Here is a 24,789-nt window from a genome sequence, read left to right as displayed (position 1 = left end):
CTTCAGTGAACCCTTCCAGCCATGTCTGAGCCCAGAAATGGAAAGTAGTTGATGTCTGCAGGTGGAGGAGGAACAGGAGGAAGATTTTCCTGGTAATATGGAAGGAAGAAAGTCCTCTCTTGGGCTAATCATGTATTGCAGTGACATTTGCATCCTGTGGTCATGGCTGTGCCTGGGAGATGGGGAATGGCTGCTGCTGGAATGACTGTGCTCAGTCATGGCCTTGATCTGTATCTCTCTTAAGCTGCCCACATGAAATCATCCATGAACCTGGTATATGCATGAACCTCCTGGAATGATGGGGTATGGATCCAAAGAGAGGATTGAAGTAAGTTTTGGAGTCAGACATTGAGGCGATTGGTGACCATTGCCAGGTGTATGAAAGAAGCTGTAGGATTTGTGAGGAATTCACAGGCATTTCCAGCTCTACAGAAAACCAGAGCCTTACATTAAAGCAAGATCAGTTGGCATCAAACTCACCACCAAAGCACAAAACACTCACAATGACCACAGGAAAGGCCTTGAAAATCAGTTCAGAAAGATCTACCAGGTCCCAGGGGTCAGGGCTCAGCCATTCTGGTGATGAACAAACATCAAGGGCTAACATTGCACTAGAGCCACCTCCACATGACCGTCACCACCTGGAACCAGTGTCTCCAAGTCTTTCCTTCACCAGCCTCCAGGGACAGGGACCTGCACTGGTTGCATAATAAATAGCAATAAAGCCAAATTTCTTCTATTCCCTTCCCTGCTCGCCCTTCCCTCCCTTTCCAGAACAGGTGGTATCAGCACACTCCAGTTCATATTGATGTGGAGCGTCTCCTGATAAAGACTGAATATGTCAGAAAAGTGGGTGCCTAAATCACCATGTGAATCAGGAGATAGTCCAGAACACCTCAAGAGGAGTCACACTCCTCTGGACCAAGAGGTGGGTGTTCCTGGCAATCTCAGGTGCCACAGCACAGTGATACTTGTGTTCAGGGAGCTAGTCAAGTGACCCATCTCCTGTTCTGTAATGGTGTCTGAGTTTGCTCAGGTCACCCCTGACTTGAGCTGGGTGTTCTCCAGACTCCTGCCTTCAGGAACGAAGTCCCAGGAGACCTTGCTGGTGAAGATGGAGGCAAAGAAGCCATGAAGAACCTCAGTCCTGTCTGATTCTATTATTCTGAATTTCAGTAGCAGTCCCGTGTTCACCCTGTGCCAGCTCATCTTGCCGCCCTTACACTCCCCTTCAGGGATCAAGTCCAGGGGAGATTTGCATCATCTCTACACCCATGGGCAAGGTTTCTAAATTCCTCCTTTGCAGCTTCCCATGATTCCACCTCTTGTGTGCTGCCTTTGTGCCCTGCAGCTCCAACATTTCAGATGAGCAGCCTCACGAGACAAACACTTTTTTATGTTGGTACTTGGAGAGATCATTCTTGTGCTTGGAGCAGCCTGTCTTGTAAGGTTTCTCAGATTTCCTGAGTTCCTTCACCCTTCAGACCTAATTCCATGTCACAACCTTTATTGGCCACCATTCCCCATTATGTCTAAGACTTCTCCTCTGGATTCCACCAGCCTGTGCTCTGCTGCTGGCCTTCCTCCCTCCCCTCTGGCGCCTGGGACCTCACTGTGGCCTGGTCACAACAGCCAAGGTGGACACTGTTGTTCACATCCCTCACCAGCTCTTTCTTGTTTCCCAGTTGTAGATCCAGGTGAGCATCACTCTTTTTGGCCCAGCAGGCAGACATGTTAAGCAGTTGGCCAAAGATCCTCTGGACTGTTGGCAGATTTGCCTGATCAATAAATGTCAGGGCAATTACAGTTCCCCATAGGAACCTGCTCATTGACTGGAGATTTCCTTGCTTTGATGACAAAAGATCTTTTCCATTACTTCTCCATTATCAAGTGGTTTGCAACACCAGAAACATTGTCACCCTATGTTGGGTTTCCATGCCAAAGTCTTGGAAGTGGGGGTGAGTGCGGCTGTGCTACAGCTGTCACCTCTCTAAGAAGACAACAGGGTTTGACCGACATCAGACAGAGCTGATTTCAGCTGCTCCAAGATGGACCCACACCTTGCCAAATCTGAGCCACTCAGTGATGTTGGCAGCACCTCTGGGATGTTGTATTTGAGAAAGGGTAAAAGATGCTGCACAACAGCAGGTGGGAGAGAAGAGGGAGGAAATGGGAGAGAAAAGCACTGCAGACACCAAGGTCATATCCCATAGGACCCAAGCAGGTCCCTCAGCAGGCCAAATCCTGCTCTCCTGAAATCCTACTCTTGGCCTTGTGATCATCTCCCAGGAACCTTAGCTCCACTTTCCCATCCCTGACTGTTCCATCCTGAGCAACTCTTTCTGGTTTGTAAGTGTGAAGTCCCACAGGGCACCTCACCTCACTGACTCCTCAGTCACCCGTGTCAGGAAGATGTTGTCAATGGGCTCCAAAACCTTCCTGGATGGCTGGTACCTTGCAGATATTGGGATATCTCAGGTCTTTCATGAGGATACAACCCTGGAAACACGAGGCTTCTTTCATTCGTCTGAAGGAGGCCTCATCTAATTCCAATTCCTCATCAGTGGGCCTGTAGCTGATGTCCAGTGACCACAACATTGCCCATGTTGTTCTGCCCTCTCATGCTGACTCCTCAACCTTCAGCTGACATTGTCTGTCCCCAGGCAGAGCTCCACACATTCCTGCTGCCCTACCACATGAAGGGAAACATCAGAAACTCCAGACCTCTGGCATTATGAGTACCAGACACCCAAGGCCCCACTGTTTCTCCAGGAGATATTTATAGAGTCCTGTAACTCCTCATGCTGTTATGTTGGGAGAGACACCCTCATCAGGATAAGCCATCTGTGTGCAAACAATAACAGCTGAGCAAATGGAGCTTCAGTCCAGGGAGAGTCCAGACTTTGCGAATATCTAATATTTGACCATCAGAAATCTCTGAGTTTTGATAAGATGAAATGACGGGTTCTAAGTGACCCTGAGGAGAAGGGCCTGGGCACTACAAGGTCCCCACACCAGCCCATGGTGCACGCTCACCATGAACAAGGCAGCTGCACACGGGGCTGCATGAGGAGGAGCGTGGGGACCCAGACACCTGCAGTTCTCATCCCATTCGGTTCAGCACTGGTGTGACCCACACACACGGGTGTGTGCCGGTGTGCGGCTTCCCACTTTGGAGAAGCAGGGAGGAACTGGAGAGTGCAAGGCTGTGCCAAGGCAGGTTCAGCACCTTGTGCACATGGTGTGGGGTGCTGAGGGACCTGGGCTGCTTTGGCCCAGCAGCGCTGGGGAGGCTGCAGCAGTGCAGGAGTAGCCTGAGAGTGCTTGAAGGGTGGTTTCAGAGGTGGTGGAGGTTTACTGCATAGTGGGAAATAATGGCCCAAAGTGCAGCTGGGGAGGTCCAGGCTGGACATGAGAAGAAAGGAATGTGACTGGACGGGCAGTGCTGTGGTGGAGCAGGTCAGCAGAGGGAGTCTGCATCAGCCCAAGGCTTTGTGCTTCAAGGACCATCTGGGGAGGATGGAGATATCTCAGCAAAGGAAGGAAGATGCTCAGACAAGAGCAAGGTGGGGCAGCAGGGGGGATGTCTGCAGCCTGCAGGGAAAGAGGTGCAGGAGATGCCACAGCACAGGACAGGCTGTCGTGGAGATGATCAAGGGATGGAAAGAGGCTGAAAGCCCCACCAGACATGAGCTCCTGCTCCCCTTGGCTATGGCTGTTGTCTGCACCTCTGATGCCTGTGAGGAGACACCTTGTCCTTCCAGCACAGGGGCCTCATGGCCTCCTTGTCCCCACCTGCTCTCACCCCCACATTTCTGCCCCTTCACTGATGTGTCTGCACCCTCACTGGCTGTTCTTTGGAACACAAAGCCATCGTCTGATTCATCTCGCTCTGGGTCACCTCTTGTACCACAGCACTGCCCTTCCAGTGACATTTCTTCCTCCCGATATCCAGTCTCCGCTTCCCAGTCTGCACTTGGTGCTTTTTTATTTTTCTTGCGTCTCTGCTGCTTTTTCCCACTACTTGAGAAAGCTTCACCACCTCAGAAACTGCCCGTCAGGCAGGGAACCCAACCTGTTAGACCTCCTCTGGTCTTCCAGTTGACCAGGGAGAAATAACCTCAACATGATCCTCTAAATCCCATGACTGCTGCTGGCCTTTCAGCTTCTCTAATAGACACGAGGTTCTTTCCCAGCCATGTCCCTGCTGCTGGGCTGTCACGTCCAGAGATGGAACTGACCTCACAGGCCCCTTCACAGCCACACCCTTCTGACTGGATTATGAGTGTCTGAGACACAACTGACCTCCTAATACCACACCCATCCGTCTTGCTCCTTAGCACCCAGGACCGAAGCATGTTCTACACACTCCTACACCTGCCTCTCTTTCTCACAGGCTGTGGATATCCATCTCGCTTCCTCACCATGTTCAAATTTGTCAAATATACTTCTTACTAAAAATGTGACTGGAAAGCACTCCTCACTGGAATTCCTGTACTTCCGTTAACACCTTCTATACCTCCTCTTCTGCCCTTCTTTACTTTTTTTATTTTTTACTATTCTTCTACCTATTCTCTCTTGAGAAAACTCTCAAAAGCAAAAATTCTGTCAAATCACAGAATAACTCAGGTTTGAAGAGAGCCCTTGTCTCACTCATTTGTCTCACTCTCCTGCTCAAGGCAGGGTGAAACAGGTGGGATTGCTCAAGGCCTCCACCCAGGTTTGCATCATCCTCAAAGGTGCTGAAAGTGCACTGTGTTACATCGTGAAAGATGAGAATAAAGACGTTCAACAGTGTTGATCCAAGTGCTGGCCACTGAGAGATGACACCAGTAACTGGCTGCACAGAGGACTTTGTACCACTGGTGATATTTGGTCATGAGTGTTTAGCCAACTTCCCACCCAGCATCCACTTCCTGAGCCCCATCAGCACCACTCTGGCCAGAAGGAGACCATGTCTGAGGTGTGGCTGGAGGGCCGGGCCCAAGGCGTTGTGATGAATGGAAGCAAATCCAGTTGGTGACCGGTCACGAATGGTTTTGCCCAGGGCTCAGTATTGGGCTCAGTTCTCTTTAATCTCTATCAGTGGTCTGTATGAGGTGATCGAGTGCACCCTTAGTAAGTTTGCAGACAACAGCAAGTTGGATGGGAGTGTTGATCTGCTGGAGGGTGTGAAGGCCGCACAGATGGATCTGACCCAGCTGGATCACTGGGCTGAGGCCAGTTGTCTGAGTCACAAGAAGATCAAATCCTGGGTCCTGCACTTGGGTCACAACAACCCCAAGCAGCGCTACAGGCTCGGGGAAGAGCAACTGGAAAATTGCCTGTTGGAAAGGGATCTGGGGGTGTTGATTGACAGCAGCTGAACATGAGCCAGCATTGTCCACAGGTGGCCAGGAGGCCACCAGCATCCTGTCTTGTATCAGGAATGGTGTGGCCAGCAGAACTAGAGAAGTGATTGTGCCAGTGTGCACAGCACTTGTGAGGTGGCAGCTTGAATCCTGTTTTCATTTTTGGGGCTCTTGTCATAAGAAGGAAATTGAGGCACTAGAGAGAGTGTGGAGGAAGCGACAAAGCTGCTGAGGGTCTGGAGCACAAGTGTGATGAGGAGCGGCTGAAGGAATTGGTGGGTTCAGCCTGGAGAACAGGAGGCTGAGGGGAGACCTTCTCGCTGTCCACAACTGCCTGAAAGGAGGTTGAACATGGAGGGGGTTGGTCTCTTCTCCCAAGTAGCAAGTGATAGGACAAGAGGAAATGGCCCCAAGTTGTGCCAGGGAAGGTTCAGACAGGATATTAGGAAAAAATTCTTCCTGGAAAGGGCTGTCAGGCATTGGAACAGGCAGGTCAGGGCAGTGGTGGCGTCATCATTCCTGCAGGGGTTTATAAGATGTTTAGACGAGGTTCTTAGGGACATGGTTTAGTGCTAGATTTAGGTTGTGGTTGGACTCAATGGTCCTGAGGGACTCTTCCAACTGAAATAATTCTATGATTCTCTATTATCAACTGGAATATTCTTCTATCACATCTTCTAAGTGCTCTTCACATATCTGCCTCTTCACCTACAGTCCTGAAACTTATCTAATTAGATGCACAAGTGTTGAATACTAATTGTAAATGATGAAAGCATCATCGCTCTATCAGTCTGGTCTGACACCTGCCCGTCCCAGGCAAACACCTCAGGTACACGGGGGCCTCTCGTGGTTTGCACTGGGTGCTTATAGTGAGAACATGGAGCTCAGCCTGAGAACCTGAGAATTCCCCTCAAAACTTAAAAACCAAACCAACAACAAAAAAAAGAACAAAAAACCCCCACTCTTTTTTTCATCAGATGAAATAATTCAAACTTTCCAATAAAATGTCTGCGGAATTTCTATCCTGCCAAAATATGAATTTTCAGAAAGTGTATGAACTGTGGGAGATGAAACGTTGGCCTTTCCCCGTGCTTGCAGTGCCAGAACTCTGTCTATTACTACGTGTATTCAATCCGCTGGACATCCAGGAGTTTCCACCTGTCCTTACCCAGCTCACCGTGTCTGAACTCATCTCTTCAGAAGCCTGTCTGGACATTTGCACTTTCCATCGCTCCCCAGAGGTTCTTCACCTCTCACTCTTGGCTCATTCAGAGCCTCTCAGCTCTCACTCTGCTTTGAGCTTCAGGCAGGTCAAGTCTTTCAGCACTTGCTCTCGTACTCCCTATAGGCAACTCTTCAATTATGGCAATGGACCTCGCTGGAAACTGCTTAATTTAACCACAGAACTGAGAAACATCATTAAGTTCTATTGTGTTTTGGTTTTTTTTTTCTCCTTTTTTGTTTCTTCTAATTAAAAATTCCCCGGTGCCTGTTTACATCCAGTTCTCTAAGGAAACATGAAGCAATTCAAGCAAAGAAGCTGTAACAATCAGGTGCAAACTTCAGTGCAGAATCTGATGTAAAGAAATGTGCTCTAAATCCCAGGGGGTCAATGAGCAGAACAGGAAATTCGGGGAGCTGATTATAGATTTCCTGCTAACAATTTGAGTAGAGAAGCATTCTTCACAGGAACTACTCTGTTTATTTGACACCTTTTAGGTCTCCTCCTCTACCTCTTTAATATATTTTTTTTTTCTTGTTCTTCCCCCTATTCTGTCTTCCAAAACGTTCCCAAGGGAAACAATCCTTGAATCACAGAGTCACTCCTGTTTGAACATCATCTTGTCTCACTGTCCTGCTCAGGGTGGGGTGAACCAAGTGAGGTTGTCCAAGGCCTCTGCCCAGCTTTGCACCATCCACAAAGGAGCTGAAGGTTCACTGCATCACATCATTCAGGGGGAGAATAATGACATTCAGCAGTGTTGGCCCAAGTGCTGGTCACTGAGGGATTCCCCCGGTAACTGGCTGCAGGAAGACTTGTCCCATTCCCTTCCCATGGAAGGAGACGGACTGACCAGCCTGTAATACAGTTCTCATTCTTGCCCTTCTTGAAGACAGGTTTGACAATTACCTCTTTCAAAGACCTCAGAACGTCTCTGATTGCTTTGGCACATTTGAGACCACAATCCAGAATCCCGGGTAAGGATGATGTAGCAGACAGGAGCACACGAGACTGATCTACCGGGGCCAGTGGGGTTTGTCCCTGGAGTCACACACAGAAATGTCAGGGTCTGTCAGGCATCCACATCTGAACTGTTCTCATGGACTCCTTATGCGTGCAAGGGTGTTTAGAGACAGAGTCTGTCCCTTTTACACAGAGGCAGGAGTCACAGTGTCCCTCTGGCCTCCTGTTGCCCATCCCAAAGGACGAGAGGCACCTCAGCCCTGTTGTGTGTCCCCCTGCTCTGCACTCATCTGAGATGTCCCACATCATGAGGAATGGACACAGGGATCTCAGTTCAAGGAAGAAGATCCCAGTGGATGATTTCCCATGGGATGTTACTTCCAACGTGAAGGTCCTGCAGGTCTCTGGCAGGAGGCCTGGCTGTGAGAGGACACTGCTGTGTGCCAGCCCTGCACACACACACTGTTCAGATGTACCCTGGTGTTTGCAGCTGTGGCCACTTTCATGGGCATGTTATTGAGAGAATCTTTGGAAGAAGACATAAGCCTACAGGCAGTTTAGTGTGGAGATCACTTATCTATCTGGAAAGGTTGTTCAGGGGCCAGCTCTGTCACAGCAGTGCCCATTGATCTGGAAGAACAAGCGCTGCTGCTCCCTGGCAGCGCTGCCATGATGGACTCTTTTCCCCTCCTCCTATGTACAGGAACTGTCCCTGAAGCTCCAAAAGGCCTTGCAGGAAGGACATAGTGGAAATGAAGTCACTATAGGACCCTTTACTTTGTTTAAATACAGACAGATCATGGCTCCTCATTTACACAGCCAGTGGTTATAAAAGAAAAGCAGACAGCAAATTAGAAAGGGGATAACAACATTACCACAAAAAAAAAAAAAAAAAAATGCCAATAACAGCAGAAAATAGAGATGACAGGCTGGACCTGTAACGAGTTAAACTAAAACTCCTATGTAGAAGCAGATGGGCAGTTTATTGCTTCAGAAAACACTAAAATATGAGTTTCCACAGGGCATCCTTGAGCTGCTCGTTCCTCATGCTGTAGATGAGGGGGTTCACTGCGGGAGGCACCACTGAGTACAGAACAGACACCACCAGGTCCAGGGATGGGGAGGACATGGAGGGGGGCTTCAGGTGGGCAAACACGCTAGTGCTGACAAACAGGGAGACCACGGCCAGGTGAGGAAGGCAGGTGGAAAAGGCTTTGTGCCGTCCCTGCTCAGAGGGGATCCTCAGCACGGCCCTGAAGATCTGCACATAGGACACCACAATGAACACAAAACACATGAAAACTAAACAGGCGCTAACCACAATAAGTCCAAGTTCCCTGAGGTAGGAGTGTGAGCAGGAGAGCTTGAGGATCTGAGGGATTTCACAGAAGAACTGGCCCAGGGCATTGCCCTTGCACAGGGGCAGTGAAAATGTATTGGTCGTGTGCAGCAGAGCAGCGAGAAACCCAGTGGCCCAGGCAGCTGCTGCCATGTGGACACAAGCTCTGCTGCCCAGGAGGGTCCCATAGTGGAGGGGTTTGCAGATGGCAACATAGCGGTCGTACGACATGATGGTGAGGAGAAAATACTCTGCTGTGATCAAGAAGAGAAATAAAAAGAGCTGTGTTGCACATCCCAAGTATGAGATGGCCCTGGAATCCCAGAGGGAATTGGCCATGGACTTGGGGAGAATGGTGGAGATGGTGTCCATGTCAAGGAAGGAGAGGTTGAGCAGGAAGAAGTACATGGGTGTGTGGAGGTGCTGGTCCCAGGCTATGGTGGTGATGATGAGGCCGTTGCCCAGGAGGGCAGCCAGGTAGATGCCCAAGAAGAGCCAAAAGTTCAAGAGCTGCAGCTCCCGTGTGTCTGTGAATGGCAGGAGGAGGAACTGGGTGATGGAGCTGCTGTTGGACATTGGCTGCCTGTGGGCATGAGGACCTGTGCAAGGAGGAAAGACAGTCACATGCTAGGGGTGACTTCTCTGAGGAAAATAAACATGCTCTTTGTCATGTAAAACCCCCTCCCTGATGATGGGATGTTTCAGCTCATTCTTTCTTTCTACTAAGTTTGAATAACAGTTCATCACAGCTTAAAATGCAGCTTGGGCATCTAGATACCATGAGCACACCTCTGGATCAAGACCCCCTAAATTGGTGTCAGAACAAAAACTGACCCACACTCCCATTCCAACCCCAGAGAGCAAGAGCACCAGGGACAGGTGGAGAAACAGGGAAGAACACTGCAGTGCTACCAGAAAATAAATCGAGGACAGAAAGGCAGACGGGTATGCTGTGGAACGTTCTCCTGACCCAGCTGTGCTGCTGCCACTCACATAACGACACTTTAGAGCAAGTACTTGTAGCACCTATTTTGTGTACCACATTCCAGGAACCCTTCACCTGGAGGTCCAGCTGCTGAGTTGGAGACTTGTGACCTGGACCCCATGGCTTTGGGGCAGAGGGTCTGCTGGGGAGGGGAGGAGACCAGGGGTTGCACTGGGAAATGTGTCTGCGCTGCAGGGAATGGCAGGGAGGCCTGAATCCCCTCCCCAGCATTTCTGGTCCCTCTCCATGCCCATGTTTGTGCTGCCTGCAGCTGTGTGTCTGTCCCTGGGTCTGCTCCGTGTCAGTGTCACAGACCCCGTCCCACCCGCTGTGTGCTCAGCTCTGTCCTGCTCACGCCTCCTGGCACTGCCCAGGGGCAGCTCTGTGTGTGCAGGGGCTCAGGAGCAGCTCAGACACATCCTAACGAGAACTGGGGTCTCAGTGTCTTCTCCAAAGAGAGAAATAAATCCCCATCTCCCACTGCACACCCAGACAACCAAGAGTGGAAAACTGAAAGCACAGACTCCTTCCCTTGCAGCTCTTCCTGTCTCGATGGCCTTGTTCTGAAGGACCCTCTGCCATGTCTGTGGGGGGATCTGGAGCTCTGAGCAGCCCTGATGCACACAGCCCCCTTCAACCCCACAAGCTCCCTGCCTGCCCTGCCGGGGGTCGCTCCTTCCACCCACAGCTGCTGCCATGGGATCTCCCCGGGCAGGCTGAGTGCTGACCTTGGCAGGCGGCAGAGTCCCTGCCCCGGCACAGCCCTGGGGTGCAGGGACTCTGCTCTGCAGGACAGCCCTGGGCACCCCTGGGTGCTCACGTGGCTTCACAGCTGTTCAACATGGCCTGACAAGATCCCCATCCTTACAGATCCCACAAGCTGTGCCTGTGCCAGTTTCAGGAGATTCCTCCAGGAGCTACAGCTGCACTGCCCTGCACCAGGGACTTACCATGGCAAGGGCTGCAAAGGTTTCTCCTCCAGTGAGCTCTCAGTCATCCTGCCAGTCCTGACCACCTTTAATCTCTCTCTGCCTTGCTCGTCTCCTGAGATCCCCAGGCAGAGCCCTCAGCCCTGCTGCGTGTGCAGAGGAGCTGCTCCTGGGCAGAGCTGTCTCTCTGCAGCGCTGCCGCTGCCGTGAGCTCGCTGTGTCCCAGGAGCCCAGCCCAGCTCAGCAGCACAGGAGCAGCCCAAGGCGCTTTAATGTCCCCTCTGGTGGGTTTGGTGCTAAGTCCATGGACCTCAGACTCTGGAGGAAGTTGATGCAACTTCTCAAGAAGTCAAAGTCAGATTCAAACTCCAAAGTTTCTTGTAGTGTTAATGGGTCACACCAAGGGACACAACTGAGAAACCATCCCAGGGGTCTAGTCAGAGAAGAAAATTGGAAGTAGAGATGATAGGTCAGGAAAAGCAAAGTAAAGGTCTCTCTCATGCTGAGTAAACCTGGATGTGTTTCATTAGACAAAGGGCCAGGCCCTGACCCCCAGCCCTAGGAAGTCAGATCCTGTCCCTCCAACGCTGCCCGGGCCCTTCCTGGAACAGTGTGATGTGGGGCTGTGCAAGGCCAAGGGCAGGACTATGGTCCCACACCTTCCAGGTTCCTGCCTGGGAACAAGGAGGCCATGAGGCCCCTGTGCTGGAAGGACAATGTGTCTCCTCACAGGCATCAGATGTGCAGACAACAGCCATAGCCAAGGGCAGAAGAAGCTCATGTCTAGTGGGACTTTCAGTCTCTTTCCATCCCGTGATCATCTCCACGACAGCCTGTCCTGTGCTGTGGCATCTCCTGCACCTCTTTCCCTGCAGGCTGCAGACATCCCCCCTGCTGCCCCACCTTGCTCTTGTCTGAGCATCTTCCTTCCTTTGCTGAGATATCTCCATCCTCCCCAGATGGTCCTTGAAGCACAAAGCCTTGGGCTGATGCAGACTCCCTCTGCTGACCTGCTCCACCACAGCACTGCCATTCCAGTCACATTCCTTTCTGCTCATGTCCAGCCTGGACCTCCCCAGCTGCACTTTGGGCCATTATTTCCCACTATGCAGAAAACCTCCACCACCTCTGAAATCGCCCTTCAAGCACTCTCAGGCTACTCCTGCACTGCTGCAGCCTCCCCAGCGCTGCTGGGCCAAAGCAGCCCAGGTCCCTCAGCACCCCACACCATGTGCACAAGGTGCTGAACCTGCCTTGGCACAGCCCTGCACTCTTCAGTTCCTTCCTGCTTCTCCAAAGTGGGAAGCTGCACACTGGCACACACCCGTGTGTGTGGGTCACACCAGTGCTGAACCAAATGGGATGAGAACTGCAGGTGTCTGGGTCCCCACGCTCCTCCTCGTGCAGCCTCGTGTGCAGCTGCCTTGTTCATGGTGAGCGTGCACCACGGGCTGGTGTGGGGACCTTGTAGTGCCCAGGCTCTTCTCCTCAGGGTCACTGCTCAGCGTGTCAGGTCCTGCTCTGTCGTGCTGGATGAGGTTATTGTCCCACCCTGATACAGAACCGGTCACTTCCCCTTATCAAACCCTAACCTAGCTGAATCCCAGATTTCCTCAACGTTGCTGCTCTCCCTGGACTGAAGCTCCAGTTGCTCAGCTGTTAATGCTTACATGCAGACGGCTTATCCTGATGAGGGTATCTCTCCCAACATAATAGCATGAGGAGTTACAGGACACTATAAATAACCCCTACTGGAGAAACTGTGGGGCCTTGGAGGTCTGGTATTTATAATGCCAGAGCTCTAGACTTAGACGGGAAGTTTCCCTTCATGTGGTAGAGCAGCAGGAATGTGTAGAGCTCTGCCTGGGGACAGACAATGTCAACTGAACGTTGAGGAGTCAGCATGAGAGGGCAGAACAACATGGGCAGTGTTGTGGTGACTGGACATCAGCTACAGATTCACTGGTGACATTCATTCAGACAAATGAAAGAAGCCTCATGGTTCCAGGACGTGGCCTCTTGGCAAATGTATGATATCCCACTATCTACAAGGTACCAGCCATCCAGGAGGTTTTGGAGCTCATTGACAACATCTTCCTGACACGGGTGACTGAGGAGTCAGTGAGGTGAGGTGCCCTGTGGGACTTCACACTTACAAACCAGAAAGAGTTGCTCAGGATGGAACAGTCAGGGATGGGAAAGTAGAGCTGAGACTCCTAGGAGATAATAACAAGGCAAAAAGCACAGCTGTTGTGCAGCATTTTTTACCCTTTCTCAAATACAATATCCCAGAGGTGCTGCCAGCATCACTGAGTGGCTTAGATTGGGCAAGGAGTGGGTCCATCTTGGAGCAGCTGAAATCAGCTCTGTCTGATGTTGGTCCAACTCCTGTTGTGTTCTAAGAGAGGTGACAACTGTAGCACAACCATACTCACCACCAGTTCCAAGACTTTGTCATGTAAACCCAGTTAGATGTCACAAACTATTTGATCATGGAGAAGAAATGGAAAAGATCTTCTGTCAGCAAAGCAAGGAAGTCACCAGTCAATGAGCAGGTTCCTATGGAGAACTGTAAATGCCCTGACAGTCACTGGCCAGGCAAAGCTGCAGGTGCCAACAGTCCAGAGGATCTTGTGCCAAATTCTTAGCATCTCTTCCTGGTGGGCCAATGGGGGTGATGCTCATCTGTATCTGGTAATGAAGAAGGAAGAACTGGTAAGGGATGTGAACATCATTGTCCACCTTGGCTGTTTTGACCAGGAGACAGTGGGGTCCCAGGCACCAGAGGGGAGGGAGTAAGGCCAGCAGCAGAGCACAGGCTGGTGGAATCCAGAGGAGAAGACTTGGACATACTGGTGGATGGTGTGTGAGGTGGTGACATGGACGTCGGTCTGAAGGATGAAGGAGCTCAGGAAATCTGAGAAGCTTTACAGGGCAGCCTGCTCCAAGCACAAGAATGATCTCTCCAAGTACCCATGAACAGAAGCATTTATCGCATTGAGGGTGCTCATCTGAACTGATGGAGCTCCAGGGAAAATAGGCAGCACACAGGAGGTGGAAGCAGGGGAAGCTGCAAAACAAGAAATTTATTACGTGCATGTAGGGATGATGGAAAAGATGCCCTGGACTTGATCCTTGAACAGTCTGAGGGCAGCAAGATGAGCTGACACTGCTTAATTTGCAGTAAAAGAATGGACAGGGTGAACGTGGGCCTGCTGCTGAACTTGGTAAGAGCTGAATCACACAGGACTGAGGTACTTCATGGCTTCTTTGCCTCCATCTTCACCAGCAAGGTCTCCAGAGACTTTGTTCCTGAAGGCAGGAGCCTGGAGAACACCCAGCAGTGGATGGGGCTCAAGTCAGGGGTGACCTGAGCAAACTCAGACACCGTTACAGAACAGGAGATGGGTCACTTGACCAGCTCCCCGAACACAAGTATCACTGTGCTGTGGCACCTGAGATTGCAAAGAACACACACTTCCTGGTCCAGAGTTGTGTGATTCCTCTTGAGCTGTGCTGGCCTGTCTCCTCCTCAAGTGATGCTTTAGCACCCACTTCTCTGACACATTCAGTCTTTATCAGGAGATTTTCTAGATGAGTATATACTGGAGATTGTTGATTTTAGCTGTTCTGGAAATGAGGGCATTGAGAGGGGTACAGAAATATAAGAAATGTGACTTTATTACTATTTATCATGGAAATGCTCTCTGTTTGGCAACAGTTCTGAAATCTCCCAAATCATTCACACCAGACTCGAAAGCTTTAGGGAAATGATGCACAGAGCCTTTGCTTTTAAGACCATTTTAGATGTTAGTGAGCCCTCTGGTGCCATGATCCTGAACTGCAGCTACTGAAACAATGAACAAACCTCTAATTGAAGTGAAAGGCAGAAGCAAACCCCAATTTTCTGAGGGTGTTTGGGACCCCATGAAGGACCATCACTGACACAGCGGTGAAGGAAACAACCAGTGCAGGTCCCTGTCCCTGGAGGCTGGTGAAGGAAAGACTTGGAGACACTGGTTCCAGGTGGTGAGGATCATGTGGAGGTGGCTCTGATGCCATGTAAGCCCTTGATGCTTGTTCATCACCAGAACGGCTGAACCCTGACCCTCATCCAGATTCTTTCATACACCTGGCAATGGTCACCAGTCACCTCAATGTCCCACTTCCAAACTTTCTTGAATCCTCTGTTTGGATCCATACCCATCACTCCAGGAGGTTCATGAATCTACCAGGGTCATGGATGATTCCTGAGGACCATCCAAGTGTGGACAGTGTAAGAGAGGACCAGAGCAGGGTCAGCTCATTGGCCATGACTGAGCACAGCCACCCCAGCAGCAGCCATTCCCCATCTCCCAGGCACAGCCATGCCCACAACATGGAAATGGCACTGCCATACAGGATTAGCCCAAAAGAGGCCTTTCTTCCTTCCATATTCCCAGGAAAATCTTCCTCCTGTTCCTCCTCCACCTGCAGACATCAACTGCTTTCCATTTCTGGGCTCAGACATGGCTGGAAGGCTTCACTGAAGCCATCAACCATCTCATTGCTTCTCCCTGACATGCCCTGACCCTCTCCCACACCTACAATGGCCAATCACAGCTGCTCAGGCCTCCCGCTCTTCAGAAGAGGCCTTGAGCTTCTTGGTTCTTCCTGGTGCTTATTATGAACTTCCTCGCTCTCTCCAGTGTTCATGGTGAGCTTTCATGTCCATAACAGCCCCTTTATGACCATGTCTTACTAAATGGTTGTGTTTGTATGATCATTTGTGCAGAAAGGGCAGTCACAGGACAGCACCCAATATGTCAAAACTGATGCTGAGTGAAATGCTGTAAAACCCTGATGAGTTCCCCCTATGTCTGTGTCTCTCCTGGAAGGAGTCTGTCCCGAAAAGGGGATCCAGCTCCTGCCACTCTCTGCAGAGGCACATGAGCAGTGTCCATCACCTGGGGACACAAAGGGTGACGTTTGCCAGACCACCCGTCATCTGAACCACTTAGATGTGTGCTTGTGGATGAGGTATGAATCCTTATAGTTCAAATGCCTATTTAATTGTCATTGCCAGAGGAGCTACCACTGATGCAGTGTACTATTTTACAAATATTTAAATATAAAAATGTTAAACTTTTTTTTTTTTGTTTAAAAAACGACAATCCAAGACATTGATGCCTTTAACATGATTATCCACAGAAGCCCCAGCAGCTTTGCATCTCAGGAAATGGGATGCCAGAGTCCAAGGGCAGGATGGTTTGGGCTCTGTGCTGGGATCTGGAAACTGAAACATGCTCCCATCTCCCAGCCCCCTGCCCTCCTCAGTGAGGGTGTGTGACATTCTGCCAGTGAGGGCTGGACTCACAGCCATGACCAGTATCTTATGTCCAACTGCAGCCAGTGGTGTCTTGCCAGCTCAGGATTGGAGCTTCCATTGCTGGAGGTGTTTAAAAGACGTGGAGATGTGGCGCTTTGGGACATGGTTTAGTGGTGATCTTGGCAGTGTTAGATTTACGGTTGGACTCCATGTTCTTAATGGTCTTTTCCAGCCTAAATGATTCTCTGATTCTATAATTTGGGTTGAAACCATTTCAATCCCATCACCTCCAGCTTCCCTCAGAGGCGGCTGTTGTGTGGCACAAGTGTCCTGGCTCTCCAGGCAGGTTGGGCACTGGTTTGGTGCCTGCATTGGCAGTTTTCCCCTTCCTGGGGTAAAAGGCTGTTGAGCAGAGACAGTTGCAGAGATTTGGGTCACAGGGGTTTGCAGCAATCCTTTCAAAACCTGAGCAGGATGAGTTTGGAGCCCAGGAAAAATGGAGATGCTCTGAAGGATGTTTGTGAACAGTGGTGCTGTCACTGATAACAGTAACAGGGAACTCCTTCTTCTCACTGGTGATTATGATGATGAACTAAAGCTCTTTAATTTCATTCCTAACAGTCATTCTTACTTTTCAAAACATCTACTACACCTCTGCTGTTGTGTCTTGAAAGAAGTTCTTAGAACAACGATTTTTCTCTCTTTTTAATCATATAAAGAGTACACCTCTTGGACAGAATTAACAAAAAATCATGCGTCTTTCATAACTTCTCTCTTTTTTTCCCCTGTTGTGAGGTGTTGTTGGCATAGGCGAATAGTTTCTTTTTGAGACAAAGGTGGCCAAGGAACAGATCCCAGATCAGTGCAAAGGCACAAAGGAAGACAGAATCTTTATGTGTGTGCACTGACACACACTGTCACCTGCATTTCCAGTCTCTGCAGTCCCAACTGTGCAGCAGAGTCTGGAGTTCTGAGCTCCCTTCATTTGCCCTGTGTGACACGTGTAAAATGGAACTACCCCAGTCAAACGGCTGGTTTTGATTCTCTTCACAGCCTGAAGCACCACATGGGTCAGGAGACAAGCCAGGATACCCAACCAGGACTCACATGCTCTGCACTTACAGATCTGGGGTTCCCGGGAATCTCAGCAGACATGCCATGCTGATATCTGGGTGCAAGGAGCTGGCCAAGTGTCTCATCTCCATTTCTGCAATGGTGACTTTGCTGCCTGGCTGCTGTGCAGACTCTGTACATGGATGTTGACACCTCTTGAACAACCTGCTATGAAAGGATTAGCAAGATGGGCTGTTCTTTTTGGAAGGGTATAAGGACAGCGAAAAAGAAGACCCTGCGTGGGGACATATGAAAAGGGATGAACAAGATGTGGTCAGGGTTGTTTGGGGGCCCTTGTAAAGCAGCTCTGGACCCTCTGTGGATTATTCCTTTGGTCAGGGAGAACCTGAGAGCTTTCTCTAAATTGAAAACATGAAGGGGAAGGAAGGACAGCGTCATTCAGGATCAAAGGGACCTCAGGAGGTGTCTTGACCAACCTCCTACTCACAGCAGGGTCTGACCAGATTACTCAGGGCTTTATCTAAACACATCTTGGTCACTTTCTGGGACAGAGTGGGTGTGCACTCCTGGGAAACAGCTTCCAGTGCTGGACTGTCCTCATGACTGGAAAGTTTCTCCCTTTCTACAGCACCTATCCAAGCCCAACCATCCACATGGCTTTTTACCCATCTACTTGCACACTGACACAAACCATAATATCCTACCTTGGACACAAGAATCTTGCAGGGGATGACACTGAATGCCTTGCTGACTTCCTGGTAACAGACAATCAATGTTCTCCCCACATCCACAACCCTGTCCTTTCCTCACAGAAAGCAAAGAGAATGGACAGGCACAACCTGCCCTGGGTAATCCCCATCACCTTCTCTTCCAGACTACCAGAAATGGGGTCCCAGTGGCCATGTTCTGGGGCACAGCCCTTAGTTCCCCTGCTCACCCATTGGCCATTTTGAAAAGTGCACACACTGTGTGAGAGCTGCCAGTGGTCAGGGAGTCCCCCCAGTCTCCATGAGCTTTCCGAGATGGTGGAGAGTGGCCTCACTGTGACATGGTCCTGCTGTCCCAGTTCCTGGGATGCTGCCCCTGCTGTCCCATAGACTGGAGAGGATTGTGTTAGTTCCAGTGACCCCTGACTTGATCCACATCCACTGCTGCTTGTTCTGCCTCCAGCCACAGAGGCCTGGGACACATGGCTGGTGAAGAGGGAGGACAAGAGGACACAGGGATTGTCACCTCTTTCTCTTATTAAATTCATCAGTAGCTACAAAGTGTCTTTGTTTCTCCTTTAACTGTTCCTGCAGTAGTAACAGCTCATTATGGGCCCCTGAATTGCCTTACAGGTCTGGACCGAGTTTTGATCTGGACTGTTGCTGTGCTTGGAGGCTGCTTTCCTTGCAGACCAGATGAACTCACTCCTGCCACCCTGCCTGACAGTTCATTCCATCCGTGTCACAGCTCTGTCTGCAGCACTGACAGCTCCAGCTCCCCCAGTCAGGTCCCTGGCTGAGGACATGGCCTCACATCTGGGCTGAACCACCCCAGCTGTGGCACCAGCCCAGCTCTGACCTGCCACAAGAAACCTGGTACCAAGTGTCCAAGAGCCCATGTGTGCAAAGGCTTTGAATCAGAGCACAGACATGACATGGCCAAAGATTGATTAATGTCTCTCTAGACCTGAACTCATTCAACTGAAGATATTCCTTCCTCGGCTTGGAGAAATTAGATCCTTTGCTGTAATCTAACTGGTGTCCTGTGTAATGATGGGACAAGAAAAGTTGATTCTCATACGAATTCATTGTTTAATACAAAGAACACAATGATGTGTCTGTTCAGAGGAGAGAGAATCAACATCACTGATTACTTCAGGTTGTTTCAAAGGATGTGCCCCTGGAGCCCCAGGGACACCTGGAGGAGCCCAGAGGGGACAGAGAAAGGGGACATCATGGGCTGCTCCTGTGCTGCTGAGCTGGGCTGGGCTCCTGGAACACAGGGAGTTCATGGAAGTGGCAGCGCTGCAGAGAGACAGCTCTGCCCAGGAGCAGCTCCTCTGCACACGCAGCAGGGCTGAGGGCTCTGCCTGCAGCACCGAGGGCACAGGAGCCAGGCACAGAGAGGGGAAAGGCAGTGTAGGGGGTTGGTTGCTGAGGGCTCATTGAGAGACAAATCTTCACAGTTCTAACACGGTAAGTCTCTGGCTGTAGGACAATGCAGCTACATTTCCTGGAGGGATCTCCTAAAGATGATACATCCCACAATTTACAGGGTCTGTCAGGGGTCTCTCACAGTATTTCTCATGTAGTTGCAAGAACATGGTCCAGACCAGCGCTTCCCTGCTGCACTGTCAGAGGGACAGGGCATGATGGCAGCTTCTGCTGAGGGTGATTGCAGGGGGATCACCCAGGGGTGCCCAGGGCTGTCCTGCAGAGCAGGGTCCCTGCACCCCAGGGCTGTGCCGGGGCAGGGACTCTGCCGCCTGCCAAGGTCAGCACTCAGCCTGCCCGGGGAGATCCCATGGCAGCAGCTGTGGGTGGAAGGAGCGACCCCCGGCAGGGCAGGCAGGGAGCTTGTGGGGTTGAAGGGGGCTGTGTGCATCAGGGCTGCTCAGAGCTCCAGATCCCCCCACAGACATGGCAGAGGGTCCTTCAGAACAAGGACATCGAGACAGGAACAGCTGCAAGGAAGGGAGTCTGTGCTTTCAGTTTTCCACTCTTGGGTGTCTGGGTGTGCAGTGGGAGATGGGGATTTATTTCTCTCTTTGGAGGAGACACTGAGACCCCAGTTCTCGTTAGGACTTGTGTGAGCTGCTCCTGAGCCCCTGCACACACAGAGCTGCCCCTGGGCAGTGCCAGGAGGTGTGAGCAGGACAGAGCTGAGCACACAGCGGTTGGGACGGGGTCTGTGACACTGACAGGGAGCAGACCCAGGGACAGACACACAGCTGCAGACAGCACAGACATGAAGAGGGAGAGGGCGCTCCTGCCAGATATGCCAGGGAAGGGATTTAGGAACCCCCCTGCAATTCCCTGCAGTGCCGACACATTTCCTAGTGCAACCCCTGGTCTCCTCTCCTCCCCAGCAGACCCTCTGCCCCAAAGCCATGGGGTCCAGGTCACGAGTCTCCACCTCAGCAGCTGGACCTCCAGGTGAAGGGTTCCTGCAACGTGGTACACAAAAATGGTGCTAAAAGTACTTCCTCCACAGTGTCACTATATGAGTGGCAGCAGCACAGACAGGTAAGGATAAGGTTGCACAGCATGCCCATCTGCCTTTCTGTCCTTGCTTTATTTTTTGTTAGCACTGCAGTGTCCTTCCCTGTTTCTCCACCTGTCCCTGGTTCTCTTGCTCTCTGGGGTTGGGGTGCGAGTGTGGGTCAGTTTTTGTTCTGACACCAATTTAGGGGGTCGTGACCCAGAGGTGTGTTCATAGAAATTAGATGTCCAAGCTGCATTTTAAATTGTGATGAACTGTTTTTCTCATGTGGTAGAAATAAAGAATGAGCTGAAACGTCGCTCCATCAGGGAAGGGGTATTCCATGAGAAGCTGCCTGTTTATTCTCCTCTAACTTGTCACTGTCTTTTCCTCCTTGCACAGGTCTTCATGCCCACAGGTAGCCAATGTCCAACAGCAGCTCCATCACCCAGTTCCTCCTCCTGTCATTCACAGACACACGGGAGCTGCAGCTCTTGCACTTCTGGCTCTTCCTGGGCATCTACCTGGCTGCCCTCCTGGGCAACGGCCTCATCATCACCACCATAGCCTGGAACCAGCACCTCCACACCCCCATGTACTTCTTCCTGCTCAACCTCTCCCTCCTCGACCTGGGCTTCATCTCCACCATTGTCCCCAAATCCATGGCGAATTCTCTCTCAGACGACAGGGCAATTTCCTACTTGGGATGTTCTGCACAACTCTTTCTGTTTTTCTTTTTCATGTCAGCAGAATTTTTTCTTCTGACGGTCATGTCCTACGACCGCTACGTTGCCATCTGCAACCCCATGCACTACGGGACCCTCCTGGGCAGCAGAGCTTGTGTCCACATGGCAGCAGCTGCCTGGGCCACTGGGTTTCTCACTGCTCTGCTGCAGACGGCCAATACATTTTCACTGCCCCTGTGCAAGGGCAATGCCCTGGGCCAGTTCTTCTGTGAAATCCCCCAGATCCTCAAGCTCTCCTGCTCACACTCCTACCTCAGAGGTTTTTCTTTTATTGTGATTGGTGTCTGTTTAGCATTTGGGTGTTTTATTTTCATTCTTTTCTCCTATGTGCAGATCTTGAGGGCCGTGCTGAGGATCCCCCCTGAGCAGGGACGGCACAAAGCCTTTTCCACCTGCCTCCCTCACCTGGCCGTGGTCTCCCTGTTCATCAGTACTGGCATGTTTACGTACCTAAAACCCCCCTCCATGTCCTCCCCATCCCTGGACCTGGTCGTGTCAGTTCTGTACTCAGTGGTGCCTCCGGCAGTGAACCCTCTCATCTACAGCATGAGGAACCAGGAGCTCAAGGATGCCCTGAGGACACTAATGGCCGGATTCTTGTCAAAGGCATTAAAATTCCCATATTCTGTGTATCACTCATGACATGACTCATGACAGGTTCAACCTGTCTTTTTGTATTTTGCATTTGTGGATGATTGGAGTTGGGGGAAGGTTCGTTTGGTTTTGATTTTTTAACTTTAATAATATTGCTCACAAAGAAATGTTATTCTTCGTCCCACTTTTAATTCTTTGTACACCTTTATACTTCAAGTCAAAGACCTTGTAAATGAGAAGTCGTGCTCTCTGTGGATTTAAACAAAATAAACAACCCTGCAGTGAACTATTTTTCTGAGATCTTTCTTCTGCAACCTCCCTGAAGTTCAGCACAAGGTGTTTGTGTGCAAAGATGGAGGAAACAGCCCCAGAATAGCAGCTCTACCAGGCAGCACCAGCCTCGTTCTTCCCAGAGTCCTTCTCTTTCCACTCCCACACTCTCCTTCTCATCCCTGGTGTTGGTGCAAAGCCTGAGTGCTCTGGCAGCTTGGTCACCGTCCTGCTGTGTGCCAGTCCTGTGACCAGGACAGGCGGTGGGCACTGCTGTGACAGGGCTGGCCTCAGAACAGCACCCCCATATAGCAAGGGCATCTCTTTAGTACAGTGCCTGAAGGGTTAGATCTTCTTCCAGAGTTGTTTTAAATAACATGCTTAAGGAATAGACTCACAAGATGCTCATTGTTTTGCTTGTTTCTCTGTGGGCTCAGTGTGATGAGATCATGTTCCCACTGTGGCTTTTGAGGGACTTTGGGCTGGTTGTTCAGGTGTTGCTGTTGGTGACCAGCACCCACACTGATGGTGAATAAGGCAGGGTCCCTATGAGCACCCTCCATGGCCACCCAAGAGCTTGTGTGGGACGTGGTCAGTGGCAGTGACCACCACCAGCTGAGGCTGCCTCCCAGCCTGACCAGTATGGCCCCATAGAGTCACCACAGCCCACTTGATCTACAGAGCAAAACCCCCAGCTTGGGGCTGTGGGCAGCGTGGGGAGAGGGTGCAGGAATGGCAGCCAGGCCAGTGCAGGTGTGCTCTCCTTAGGCAAAGGCTCTGTGGGGAGATGAGACATCCCAGGAGAAGAGCAGAGCACTGTTTGTGTGCAGACATGGAAAGAGATACCCTTTGCCTGTGGGTGACAACTTGGGTCAGGCTCCGTTGTCCCTGGGGCAGCAGGAGCTGCCTGAAGAGCCCTGGGGCCAGGACTCGGTGTTGTCCTGGGGAGCAGGGCTGGCACAGGAACCTGAAGGATTCCTGGTATTGGGACATCCTGAGCGTGGCAGCCAAAGAGATTCTGTCACTGACCCCTGTTTCCTCCATTTCATTCTACAGGGCCTGCCCAGATGGAGCTTCTCTGCTGGGCTGGAAAGTGCCCCAGAGAGGGAAACACCAGTGAAAACTGAAGTGTGTGAGCATGCAGGGTGGGGGCACCAAACTGGGAGGAAGGGCTGACACACCAGAACTCTGTGGTGTCATCCAGTGAGACCTGGACAGGTTGGAGGACTGAACAGAGGAGAACCTGAGGAAGTTCTACAAAGGCAAGTGCGGGGTCCTTCCTCTGGGGAGGAGTAACCCCAGGCACCAGTACAGGTTAGGGGCAGAGCTGCTGGAAAGCAACTCTGCGGAGAAGGACTTGGGAGTTCTAGTTGATAACAGGTTGACCATGAGTCAACAATGTGCCCTTGTGGCCAAGAAGACCAATGTTACCTGGGGTGCATTGCGAAGAATGTGACCAGCAGGTCAAGGGAGGTGAAGCCTCCCCCTCTACTCTGCCCTGGTGAGGCTGCATTTGGAGTTACTGGGTCCAGTTCTGGGCTCCCCAGTTTAAGAAGGACAAGGAATTACTGGAGAAAGTCCAGTAATGGGCTACAAAGATGACGAGGGGTCTGAAGCATCTTTCTGATGAGGAGAGCCTGGGAGAGGGGGTTTGTTCAGCTGTAGAAGTTGAGAGGGGATCTTATCAATGTTTATAAATATCTCAAGGGTGGGTGTCAAGAGTATGGACCAGACTCCTTTCACTGGTGCCCAATGATAGGATGAGGGGCAACGGGCACAGGCTGAAGAACAGGAGGTTCCATCTCTATAATGAGGATAAACTTCTTTATTTGGAGAGTGACAGAGCCCTGAAACAGGCTGCCCAGAGCAGGTCTGGAGTCTCCTTCTCTGGAGACATTCAAACCCACCTGGACATGATCCTATGTGATCTTCTCTGGGTGAACCTGCTTTAGCAGGTGAGTTGGACTGGATGATCTCCAGAGGTCTCTTCAACCCAAACAAGCCTGTGATTCTGTGGGGCACACAGCAGTGATCTCACATGGCCAGGCCTGCTGGGAGAGACATGAAAGACCAGGAGAGCAGGGTCTGGCCTGTGCCCATGTTCCTGGACACGCTGTGGCAGCTGTCCCAAGGCATTCGTCACAGATCAGCCCATTGCAACCACCATTTTGATTATTGTCCTCTCACCACACCTGAGAGAGGCTGTTTGTCCCTCTGTGGAAGGACTCTGCATGACTAGGTCAGAAGCCTGAGTGTGCACAGAGGGCAGATGGGAGCATGCACACAGTGTTTGTGGGGGGAAATGAGCCCAAATAAGCACAAATGCCTCAGCTATCGCTGTGGAGGACATGGAGGCCTGTGGGATGGTGTATCAAGGTCACTTCATGTTGAGAGTAACTTCCCCAAGAAACCACCTGAATGCAGCACTGGGATGTGCTTCCTTGAACCGAGGTCAGTGTGACCTCCCTGGAGACCTGATACAGCTCCACCACCCAGACCCAGCTGCTGCCCGGCTTTGTGAATGATGGCGGCACCATCTCTGCTTGCACCACTGTCACTACTATTTCCTGCAGCTCTTGCCTGTACTGAGTGCTGAGGTGTTGTGTTGTTGGTTTCTTTGTTTTCTGGTGGCCGCATCCTGCAACCAGTGTTGTTCCTAAGCCACCCGCTTCATTTTACAAGAGTCACAGGCTGGACAGTCTGTCTCCAGAAGGCAGCTGCACCTTGGCGATGGGGATTTCTATCCCCTACAGTCATCGCTTCATCCTTGCCACAGATATAGTTTTCTGTTTGTATTATACAGCCATTTGTCCCCTTCC

General features: G+C 51.0%; 1 protein-coding gene across 1 annotated transcript; it reads right to left on the bottom strand.

Moving 5' to 3' along the window:
- Positions 1 to 8,536: 8,536 nt before the first annotated feature.
- LOC308039235 (olfactory receptor 14A16-like) lies at positions 8,537 to 9,451 on the bottom strand (the record flags this gene model as incomplete). The annotated part of the gene is made up of 1 exon (XM_080342388.1): positions 8,537 to 9,451. One exon carries the CDS (start codon positions 9,449 to 9,451, stop codon positions 8,537 to 8,539), a length of 915 nt encoding a protein of 304 aa, XP_080198514.1.
- Positions 9,452 to 24,789: the final 15,338 nt, after the last annotated feature.

The sequence above is a fragment of the Nesoenas mayeri genome (assembly GCF_963082525.1).
Source record: "Nesoenas mayeri genome assembly, chromosome: 1".
NCBI lineage: Eukaryota > Metazoa > Chordata > Aves > Columbiformes > Columbidae > Nesoenas > Nesoenas mayeri.
The sequence above is the reverse complement of the archived record's forward strand: the minus strand, read 5'-3'. Positions and strand labels throughout refer to the sequence as shown.